This window comes from Rhinolophus sinicus, linkage group LG01 (genome assembly GCF_036562045.2).
Source record: "Rhinolophus sinicus isolate RSC01 linkage group LG01, ASM3656204v1, whole genome shotgun sequence".
NCBI lineage: Eukaryota > Metazoa > Chordata > Mammalia > Chiroptera > Rhinolophidae > Rhinolophus > Rhinolophus sinicus.
Window position 1 is genome coordinate 7,755,787 of NC_133751.1, and position 12,088 is coordinate 7,767,874.

Below are 12,088 nucleotides of genomic sequence, written 5' to 3' on the forward strand. Positions count from 1 at the left end.
CTAACTTTCCTAAGGGACTGGTTCCATGTCACCTTTTTTGTTTAGGAGACTTCAGGGATGCTTATTCCTTTCTTCATGCTATCCAAACTCCTGACATTAACTCCCTGTCTAAGTGGCTCCAGCCTGCCACTCCATGTGTTGGGAGTATGTTCTCTGCTCACTGTCCCTGAGCACACCGCATACATTTCCACCTCTGCCATTCTTCAAAATACTTCTTCAGCCTAGAACATCTGTTTTCCTTCTCCCTGTGTGTTCATTTTCTCTCTCACCTTCAAGGCTGAGCTGCGATCTTATTTTTCGTAATGCCATTTCCAGTTTTCACTAATGTCATCCTTCGTTATCATGCTTATTGGGTATTATTCTTAAGGACCTACTGGTTTTCCAATTGTTTTTCATGGAAGTCTTGTTTCCCCACTAAAAATGTCAACTTGTTGAGGGTGAAGAACACGGTGAGCCGTCCCCACAGTGGGTAACATCATGCTGGGTGTGTTGTGTTTGCTCATTAAATGTTCACGTATTAGATGCTCTTCCTGTAAAATCTGTTCTCAAGGTTGGGTAACATATTTTGTGAGCCTTATATCTTGGATCATATATGAGGTGTGATTAAAAAATACAGTGAATGTTTACATTAAAAAAATTTATTACAGTAAAAGATACATTAGCATTAATCGCCCACAAAATACTCCCCTCGCTTCGAACACACTTATCCTGTCGTTCTTGCCACTTTCTGAAGCAGTTCTGGAAGTCCTCTTTCATGAGTGTCTTTAGTTGCGCTGTCGTGGCTGCCTCAATGTCCTGAATTGATTCAAAACGTTTACCTTTCATGGTCATTTTGACTTTGAGGAAGAGCCAGAAGTCGTACGGTGCCAGATCCATGAATAAAGTGGATGAGAACACACTGTAATGTTTTTATTTGACAGCAATTGTCGTATGCTAGAAGCGATGTGTGACATGGAGCCTTTCTGTTCTGATCACAAAAATGTGGTGAATGCTGCTGCTGAGTGCCATCCAACGGAAGGGCAGGGATCTTCAATATAGGAAGTGGCACATTGAACCTTAGTAACAGTGTGTGACAAGTTTCAACTTGTTCGGTGCAGTCAGTCAGCTGTGAGCTACAGTTGAGAGAAGGTGTGTTTTAAAGTGCCGTAAATCATCCTCTGGCAATGCTCCATGTCACACATAGCTTCTGGTACGGCAATTTCTGTCAAATAGAAACCTTATGTTGTGTCCTCATCCGCCTTATTCACTGGATCTGGCACCGTGCGACTTCTGGCTCTTCCCCAAAGTCAAAATGATTCAGGACATGGAGGCAGCCACAACAGCGCATCTAAAGACACTCATGAAAGAGGACTTCCAGAACTGCTTCAGAAAGTGGCAAGAACGACAGGATAAGTGTGTTCGAAGCGAGGGGGAGCATTTTGAGGGAGATTAATGGCAATGTGTCTTGCCGTAATTTAAAAAAAAAATTTAAACATTCATGATATTATTTGATCACATCTTGTATCTCTGTTTAGGTTATTGATTTGAGATCTCTTAAATTTTTTTATTTTTAACAGTTGTGAAATACATGTAACATAAAATTCACCATTTTAACCATATTTAAGTATAATTCAATAGTGTTAAGTACGTTCACCTTATTGTACAACCAATCTTCAGAACTCTTTTCATCTTGTAAAATTGGAACTCTATACTCATTAAATAATAACTCCTCATTTCCCGCTCCCCCCAGTCCCTAGTAACCACCATTCTACTTTCTGATTTCATGACTTGACTGTTCTAGATATTTCATATAAGTGGAATCATGCAGTGTTTGTCTTTTTTGATTGGCTTATTTCACTTAGCATAATGACCTCAAGATTCATTCATGTAGCATGTGCCAGAATTTCCTTTCTTTTTAAGGCTGAATAATAAATACTCCATTGTCTATATCTATATCTAGAAGTTATTTAAGATATTTAAGTTATTTCTACCTCTTGGCTATTGTGAATAATGCTGCTATGAACATATTTCTTCGAGTCCCTGCTTTCTGTTCTGGATATATATCCAGAATTGGAATTGCTGGATCATATGATAATTCTATTTTTAATTTTTCGAGGAACCAACATACTGTTTTCCACAGCAGCTGCACCCTTTTACATTTCCCCCAACAGTGCATAAGAGTTTCAATTTTTCTACATTGTCGCCAACATTTTTTATTTTCTGCTTTTTGTTGGTAGCCTTCCTAATGGGTGTGAGGTGATACCCATTGTGGTTTTGATTTGTTTCCGTAATGATTAGTGATATTGAACTTTTTTTATATGCTCACTCACTGTCTGTCATCTTTGGGGAAATATCTGTTCAAGTCCTTTGCCTGTTTTTTAATTGGGTCTTCATTTTTCATTTGGCATTTACACCTCACCTGTAAATTTCTGGGTCTCACAGTTCTGGAAGCCAGAAGTACAAAATCAAAATGTCAGCAGGGATCATTCCTTCTGAAGTCTGTGATGGAAGGATGTGTGCCAGGCCTCTCTCGGCTTGTACAGGGCTGTCCTCTCTCTGTCTCTTTAGTCATCTTCCCTCTGTGCATGTCTGTGTCCAAATTGTCCCTTTTTATAAGGACACCAGTCACATTGGGTTAGGACCCACCCTAATGACCTCATTTTATCTCTGTAAAGACATGTGTTGGAGGACCCATGGCTACTGTATTAAATGAAGAGCATGCAGACTGTGACCTGCTGCAGGAGGAGGCACAGCCACCCACACGGGTCGGCAGGGGGCTCCTCATTATCCAAGCTGTCACTTTGGGGAAGTGAAAGCCCCAGGGCCGTTTTGAGTGAAGGCGCAGTTTCAGTACATTCACACAAAGGAAGTCAAGTCACAAGGTTTGTTACTTACAGGCCCCAGAAATGGGCACAGTGAGTGGGGGAAGGGCAGTCCTCCATCCCAGGTCCAGAGCAAGGAGATCAGGGCAGCAAACACCTGTTACTTATAAAGTGGTTGGGGCCCAGGTCACTAACTTTTTACAGGCTCAGCTCTGTTTAAGTGTTTATTTGAAAAGGTGCCCCGGGAAAAGCAAAGTGGGAACCTGTGGCAGGAATCCTAAGCTGCGTCTTTATCGAACTGTCCAGACTGTGGGTGTGAACGGGGTGTCACACTGTCAGATGCCTGGGCAGTAACTCTGAGTAGCTGTTTTCTCATCACAAGACCCTGTCTCCAAATAAGGTCGTATTCTGAGGTCCTCAGCATAGGAATTTTGGGGGACACAGTTCAACGCATAATAGATCCTTTTATTCATCTCTCTTCCCTTGTTGCTCTGGCTGGAACCACCAGTACAGTGTTGAATAGAAGTGGGCAGAACAGGCATCCTTGTTTTTGATCTTAGGGAGAAAGCACTCAGTTTTTCATCATTCAGTTTGTCAGCTGTAGAGTTTTTGTTATATACTCTTTGTCAGGTTGAGGGAGTTCACTGCTGAGAGTATTTGGAATGAATGTTAGATTTTATCTGTTGCTTTTCTTGCCTCTTTGAGATGATCATATGGTTTTTTTGTTTTCATTATTTGTGCGTTTAAAAGTTTATTCACTTTTATGATAACACTGACTTAGACAGTTCATCAGAGATTTTCTTTGATCTGATTATATAGTGATTTTAATCATTTTTTCTTTCTGTTGATTAGTGAATGAGAGCTACAAGCCTGAATTTATAGAGCTTAAGAGGTGGCTAAAAAATAGGAAGTTTGAAGATCCAAACTTAATACCTGCTAGATTTCCAGGTAAGTTCTGGCATTCAACTCTCATGACCTTTCTCACATGCGATGTGGGCACAGGTGACAGGAAAGCAGGGGTGACTTTTGCAGGTGGGCTGTATTCTCTCTGGGAGCACATCTTGTGTTGTGTATCATGCTTCCTGCCTTGTTATTATAATATTTGTCAAGGTGGATTAACATGCTTTACCTTGTTGTAAAAATAATTTAAATGGGCTTGTAAGGAGAAATTCCAAAATTTTGAAATAAAATTAAAAGTTAAAAAAGGAAATGAGAATAGAAAAATAAGGCCAAAGCAGGGATAAGGATAATACATAAAAGCCACAAATATAAAATTCCGTACATCTCTCAGAGGTGGCCACAAATTAGTTGCATCTTTCTAGCAGCCCAGACAATTTATGTGATCAGTTGATTGAGTCTTAGTGTTCTGTAAACAAAACTAAATTGTGTATTCAGCCAAAGTGCAAGTATTCTTGGAACTTAGACCTGAGGGAAATGTCTTCACTGGGTCCTCAAAGGGAAGACACTTGTGTCATGTGACCTCATGAGGACCTGTGTCCTCATCAATACACTTATAGTGGTTTCATGAGACTTTTCAAGTCATGTAGGGTGAGGGGTGATTGTGTGGCTCAGCTGAGTCCAGAAGGGAGGTTCCCACCAACCAGTGGACGTACTTGTTCTCTGTGTGGCTCGAGGAGAGGAGTCCTGGCGAGGCCTCAGCTAATTCTGCTCCTCGGCTGCTTTGTGGCTCTGCTCCCAAGTGCCGGGGGAGGAGCCCTGTTTGTGGTCATAGCTGTGACAGTCCCCTGAGCAGAGTGGATAAATGTTCTTTTCTGGAAGTTGAGATTGTTACGGAGTTTGGATCAGCATTCTCTTCTGGAACATTCCTTACAGAAGTTGGGCAGCTTGTTGTGGCTATGGACCTGCATGCAGGGCCACCCAGCTCTGTCCATAAGTGGGTTTGAGGTAACCCTGGGAGGTGCTCTTCAAAAGGATTTGGGGTTTGCTGTGGCACAGAGACAGCCGTGCAGTTAGGGCCATGGAGTGCTGCGTCTCACCTGAGAGAAAATTTAAACCATGTTTAAACAGCAGCCTCTGAATGCTGCTGTCAGCCGTGAAAGGAATTATTCAAGTACCTGTTAGGGAATTGAACTTTGAGCAAATTAACTTCCTTATACATCATGCAAGATAAGTGATTTACCAAGTGTGTCCCTTGTCATGCAGGGTGTCATGCGTGGTCTCTGGTCCTGCTGCCCACATAAGAACACAGGATGTGGCTAGGTCACAAAGGAACACCCACGGAGCCATAGATAGGGGAGTCATACCACTATAGACTCGCTGGTGGCTGGGTTGGAGAAATAGGAAGCAGGAGCCACACTATCCGCAACCTGCCGTCTGCTTCTCTGCCAACCAACCTCACTTGCTAACTGCAATCCACCTCTCTGCAATCCGCAAACCTCACTGCACCCCTTGCAGGCTCAGCCACCATCTTCTTGCTAGCCCCCATTTTCTGCTAGCGTAGCCACAGCAGTTATATTAGTGGCCAATGGCTCACTGGTTACAGCTGACAGCCAACTAGCCACAGCTGATGGCCATCCAATCACAGTTGATGGCCATTTACTACCCGAGCCAGCACCTTTCCCTGTGAGGCCGAGAGCCTGGAAACTGCACTCCTGGCTCAGTCCCCACACCCTGGGTCCAGTGAGGTGATGTGTGTGAAGTTGTTCCCTGTGTGTCAGTTACACATGATGACTTTGGGCTAAAATACTTCATCTGAGCCATTTTCTAGTAGGGCCACTCCTGCTTAATGATGGTGAACTGTATTTGTCTGCTGCTAACAGAATGTTTACCTTCCTGTTTTTGAGTGTCAAGGAATGATCAGCAAAAGCCGATTTTACTGGATAGTTCTTCACGAGATGACGACGAGAAAGTAGTATGAGGAGTGGATTCATTGTGCCTCAGGCCTCCTTCTCCTTGGTGTCACTTTGCCTTAAGGAGAACAGGTTTAAAATCCAGCAGGAGTTGGCATATGGTATAAATGGAATGTCAGAAAATAACCTGTCTATGATTTGGAGCAGTAAAGAGTTACTGCTTTTTTAAAGAGGGGGAACAGCTCTCTCTGGGCCCACCCCCACACTCTGGGTCACAGAGGAGCTAAAGCAGAATGGTTTGGCAGTGATCAGAGCCCACTACATACAGTTCTTGGGGCAAGGAAGCTTCTGTCTTAGCTTGGGCTGCCGAAGCAAATGACCATAGCCTGGTAGCTGAACAATTTGTTTCTCACAGTTCTGGAGGCTGGGAAGTCCAAGATCATGGTGCAGGCCGATTCAGTGTCTAGTGAGGACCGATTCCCGGTTTGCCAGTTGCCATCTTCTTGAGTCCTCACATGGTAGAGCACAGGGAGCGGGAGCAAGCTCCCCGTCTCTTCTTATGAGGCCACTAATCCCTTTCGTGAGGGCTCCACCCTTGTGACCTAATCACCTCCCAAAGCCCCACCTCCTGATGCCGTCGCATTGTTGGTTAGGATTTCAACATATGAACTTAGGGAGACACAAATATTCAGTCCATAACACCTTCCCTAAGTTCTTTATATATCTTTAGCTCTTTTTTTGAAAAAAATTATTTACTTTTTTCAGTTATAGTTGACATGCAATAGTATTTTATATTAGTTTCAGATGTAAAGCATACTGGTTAGATATTTATATAATTTATGCAGTGATGCCCCCGATTAGTCCAGTTACCCCCCCGGCACTATACATAGTTGTTGCAACATTATTGACTATATTCTCTATGTTCTACTTAACGTCCCCATGACTATTTTGTAACTACCAATTTGTATTTTTTAATCCCTTCACCTTTTCACCCAGCTTCTCACTCCCTCTCCCTTCTGGCAACCATCAGTTTGTTCTCTGTATCTATGAGTCTGTTCATGTTTTATTTGTTCATTTATTTTGTTCTTTAGATTCCACATGTATGATAGGACTCTCACATTTATGGGAGTCTGTCAAAATGTATAAAATTCTGGGGAATAATCTGTTTGTGGAGGGGCGAGGCAAGACTCCCAAGGTGCTACATAGCAAGAGTCAGTTTTTATACTCTCACCTGATTTATGCTTTGGGAGTTGACTATTTCCTTTTACCACCAAAGCGCTGGCCTTATCTGAGCCTCCCATGTGGGTTTGTGAAGCAGAAATTTGAAGGCAGCGAGAGGTCTGTGAGAAGCTTGACTCTTACAAGATCCTAAGGGTCACTTCCTACCTTGCCTTAGGAAGTGCAGGTTACTGTGACCTGGTTTCTGACGTTGAACACTATATTACAGAAATACAGGTATCTTCCAGACTCATGCCATATGCCAGCTTACACCCATATATATGTTTGGAGAGACATTTCCACTTAAATTAGCACGAGTCTTTTAAAGGATGGCACCATAGAAACAAAATCCTTTCATTAGTAATTGATTCCAGGGAGGGTTCTGGCCCACTGGGATGCTTGGCTCTACCATGGGACACACAGAAAAAATTCAGTAATGTCTTAAACCAAAAGCATATGTCTGATAACAGTATGCTTCTTGGTGTGGGATGTTAGACTTATGAAAGCAAATTTGCCAGACACCTGATGCAGGACGTGAGGCACGAATTCCCCCAGCCACCGGGAGCTCCCAGTGGTCCCACAGACACTGACCTCTGCTGAATTATATTCCCCCCTTAGCCGAGAGAAACAAGGTCAAGAAGTCTGAATTTGAAGAGATGAATACTTTCGACCCCCTTTAATACTTGTGGGTCATACTAGACCTGTGCCCGCCCGAAACACTGTCATCTGACTGCTGTAGGAGGGCAGCTTCGGGCACAGGGGTAACCTCTGGATGTCGGTGCTGGTGACAGTGGAGCTGGTGAACTTGCTGTTGTGTCTGTGCTCTGGCCAAGGCCGTGGCTCGCGGGCAGCAGCTGGCCCTGGGTCTATTCCGCCCAGCTCGCCTAGGGAAGGAGAGCACGCTTAATGGGTTGCCTCGTCGGGGAGGGGAGGGTGTAGTCCACAGGCTTTGTGGGACCTGACTGGATGTTACTGGTCAGTCACAGAGGTCTCAGTCTCATTGCTGGGGACAGCTGGGTTGTGGTAGTGGGTAAGTGTGGCCTGAGGTCTCTGAGGTTGGGTGAGCATTAGGGGTAGGCTGCCCGTACCAGCCGGTGGCCCCCAGGGGAGAGAGTCCAGCTTACAGGCTCCTGTAAGAGACCCAGCAGCAGATCTGTATAAAGCCCATGATCTTTAGGTCGCGACTCTGAAGCTTACTTTGCCCTTCAGTGATTACAAAACAAACCCCAAAGGAAGTCGGGACATTTTCCAGAATAGCTTCTTGATCCTCTGGGAATCCAAGGATGCGAGACTTCAGCTTTGTATAATTTTGAAGTTCGTTCACCTCTTTTATTCAAAACGGTATCTCTGAGACCTTGAGGATATACTAGGCTTTACCCTTTTTCCATCTTTGTGTTCCTAGGTACAGGAAGAGGGCTGATGAGCAAAACATCCCTGCGGGTGAGAATTTCTCTCATATCCTTGAAATCCAATGTAGATGTTGCTGCTTTGTTTTGGTGATTCAAATCACGTGAGTTAAAAATATTTCAGACATGGAGGCATTTTTTCTATCTAATGGATATGTTTGAGTTCAATTCTGTCTGTTGGAATTAAGTTTGCTGCGTATAAGAGACAAACCCAAAGTAACAATGCTTAAACTGAGCAGTTTATTTTGCTATCATGTAAATGAGCCTGGATAGGCAGACCTGGGCTGGCGTGGTCCCATGGCCATCAGAGGCCCTGATTCCTTCTAGCTCTGTACCCATGTCCTTGGAGGGACCCCTACACCCTCAGGTCCCGGATATAGAACCTGGACCTTGAGCAGCGGGACCGAGCAAGGGGGTAAGGAAGGGCAGACTTTCTCCTGTTGAGGAAATTCTAACCCCGTCTCATCCGCCAGTGACCAGGGACATGGCCTAACTAGCTGTGAGGGAAGTGAGACGTGGGGTCCTTTCCCTGTCACTGTGCCGTTCCAATGGGATTGCAGTGGAGAGGAGAAGGAGAGAAAGCATGTTGGGGCAGGCAGCGAGCAGGCTCCGTCAACAAATCAGATCATATTTTAAACATGCCAGGGAGGGAGCTGCCCTCCTCTGAGAGGCTGTGCTGAGTCAAGTAAGTAGAAGCTGAGCCAGCAGAGGGAGGAGGCCTCGGAGCCTCGGAACCCGTCCTGCCCAGGATGCCTTCAGCCATCTGTGGCTCTGGAGGGAGCACAGCCCCAACCCTCTGGGCTTCTGCTTCCTCACCTGGAAAACGGGAAGTGAATGACAGACGATCTCCAAGGTCTATTTTCCTTCTCCCTGTGCTGTTTTCTGTAAAGCTACAGTTTTCTGCAAGCTACAAATTCATTCCTTAACATATTTTTAATTATTTAAAAATTATTTATTTTTAATTCCTTAACTTACATAAAACCCAGCTATGTACATATATTTAGCCTAAAGAATGGTAGCTTTTAATGTTGTAATTCTATTATGCTATTTTTATTTTTAAAAAATTTTTAATTGTGGTAAAATGTACATAACATAAAATTTACCACCTTAACCATTTGGAGGTGTACAGCTCAATAGTATGAAGCAATTCACATTGTTTTGCAATATTTTTATTTTTTGAACAGAGGTGTAATTGACTTCATTCTGTAGCAGAATTTACGGAGGAGAAATAAAGCTCTTATGTATACAGCAGTAACTATAGGTTTTGTTTGTTTAGATCATGAAATGATAATTGGCAGTTGCTTTACATGTACTTTAAAAAAGTTTGAAAGGTATGATAGTTCTTTTTTTATGTACTTTTTTTTACATGTACTTTTAAATGTGGCCTTTTTGTTAAACTTTACACGTAGTGAAATGCGTAGATTTTAAGTGTCTAGTTTGTTGAGTCTTTTTTCTTCTTCTTATACACCTTTTTTTTTTTTTAAGGAGGGCACAGCTCACAGTGGCCCGTGCAGGGATCAAACGGGCAACCTTGGTGTTATTAGCACCACGCTCTAACCCACTGAGCTAACCGGCCACCGAGAGATTTACCCCAGTCAAGATAAAGAACATTTTATTGTGTGGCTTTTTTTTTTTAATCAGAAAGTTATGGGTGTCAGAACAGGAAGGGATGGTAGTGATCATTCAGCTTAATCTCAGTTGACATGAGGAAACCAGAAATTGCACCCAGACGATTTTTGCCTGAGATTTTTTCACCAGCTCAGATGCCAGTGTGGGGACAGAGTCTCAGAGAGCAGTTTCCAGGCTCTCAGCCTCACGTGGAAAGGTGCTGGCTCGGGTAGTAGATGGCCGTCAGCTGTGGCTAGTTTGCCATCAGCTGTAACCAGTTAGCCATTAGCCACTGATATAACTGCCGCAGCTGCGTTGGTTAGTTGGTCGGTTGGTTGGCAGGCAGAGAAGCGGACGGCAGGTTGCAGGTCATGTGGATCCAGCCTCCAGTGAGACTATAGTGGTGTGACTCCCCTACCTATGGCTACCTGTGTTGGAGCAGCCTGATCTGCATCTGTTGACTCGGCTCCTTGGTGGTCTGTGGGTGGGTTGTCCTGGGTTCTTAGTAGGTGATGGTGGAATTAAGGACTTGAAAAGACACATACTCGCGTGTCCTTCCCAAAGCATGGGCTTTCTAAACTTTCCTTTCTTTTCTGATAAGGAGGGACAGGTGATTATTTCGTTGCCCGAGAGTTGCCTGATCACCACGGACACAGTGATGAGGAGCTACTTAGGGGCGTACGTTGCTAAGTAAGTGACCACTGACAGGCTCATCTGGTGCAGGAGCTTCTCCTTTGACGTCTGGGTCCTTGGCCAGTGTGTCACCTAAGGCAGGGTTCAGTAGGAGCAGCCCCTTTGCATAGGCAGCAGACATCTGAAATGATGTCTGTGAAGTTTGTGCTTAATTCATTGTAAACTGCATTTTATAAAGGTCTTTAATTGGCGGCCTGGGATGTGGGTTTGAATCCTGCTCTATTGCTTACTAGAAAATGAAGACTAGATGGGATAACAGAGGTACATCATGACGGGGTGTCTTAACTCATAGTAGCCTGTTCTCCTTCATAGTAGAGCTTGACAAATGTTAATTACTCTCTTTTATTTTTACTCTTATTGTACTTGCTTGAATTCTCTTTCAACTATGAAGGGCTGTTGACGTTACGAAAGTGTCAGTGTTCCTTAGCATAGAAGAGGGGAGGTCGGCCTGGGAGTGGGGACTGTCTGGCTCGTCTTACAGCGGCCTCTGTTTGGGGGCTTTCTGAGGACAGTGTGGGTGAGAGCCTCAGCAGGAGGCGTTTCTAAATCTTGAGGGTTGAAAGATTGTATTGCTTCTTAACCCAGGGTGACTTCTGGGCTTTCCTCTCTGGCTGATGTATATTTATTGGCCTGAGGAGAAGCACGGATGCTCTTAGTATTAATGTTTTCCGTACCATTCTGAAATTTTGAGTTGAATGTATGGTAGTATAAGAATCTGAAACTTTGAAGAATTAATGTAAAGTTTTTCTAAATACATTCATGCAACATGAGATCTTTATAGGTCACAAATAAAAATGCCGCGATGTATAATTTGCAATAGAATGGGTAAGTTTAGGAACAAAAGCTTTAGAACTGTAATAATATATAATGAGCTTTTATTATTAGGGTGGTGCAAAAGTAATTGCGGTTTTTGCATTTTTAACCTTTTAAACCGCAATTACTTTTGCACCAACTTAATACCGTATATATTTTTCCGTCTAGGTTAGTATCATACAGTAGAACTTATGCAGTGATAGAAATGCTTCAGTTCACTCTGTGTTGTCCAGTGTGGCAGCTAGTAGCCACGTATAGGCATTGAGCATTTGAAATGTGGCCAGTGTGACTGAGAAATTGAATTTTCAACATTTAATTTTAAATAACTAAAATTGAAATACGTAACTACTCATACCCAGTGGGTGGGGCAAGTCTAGGTTCTTTCCACCAATTTTCCCCCCCCAAGTTTTATGTCATTACCCATATGAAACAAGTGGACTTCCAAAAGCTTTAAAACTAGAGAAACAAGTTGGGAGCAAACAGGTGTTTGCAAAGACAAGGAATCTCTTGCAAACAAAGCTGGGTTAGTGAGTCAGCTCCTTTATTGGTGTGACTTGCTCAGAGCACTGGTATTTGCGGGAAGATGGGAAGAGGAGAGCCTCGGGGGAGGAAGAGCCCCCTCGGTGCATTATGGAAACTGGGTGTCCTGACGCTGTGGCACAGTCCCTCTGGAGCAGAGCAAACCTCTAGGATGTCTGCATCTTTTGCTTACCCCATATTTTGAATAAAAGTAATTCCT

General features: G+C 43.6%; 1 protein-coding gene across 11 annotated transcripts in view; it reads left to right on the forward strand.

The window, feature by feature from the left end:
- Positions 1–12,088, forward strand: part of SETD4 (SET domain containing 4) — a 35,427-nt gene that overhangs the window by 13,244 nt on the left and 10,095 nt on the right. For 6 of the 11 annotated variants that reach the window (XM_019730283.2, XM_019730286.2, XM_074325626.1 and 3 more), the window contains exons 3-5: positions 3,654–3,749; positions 8,232–8,269; positions 10,445–10,533. In XM_019730283.2, the coding sequence (XP_019585842.2) occupies positions 3,654–3,749; positions 8,232–8,269; positions 10,445–10,533 (223 nt within the window). Of the gene's footprint in view, positions 1–1,503; positions 2,862–3,653; positions 3,750–8,231; positions 8,340–9,720; positions 9,853–10,444; positions 10,534–12,088 lie in introns of those variants that run through there. The other 5 variants (XM_074325607.1, XM_074325611.1, XM_074325615.1 and 2 more) reach the window with 5 other exon arrangements.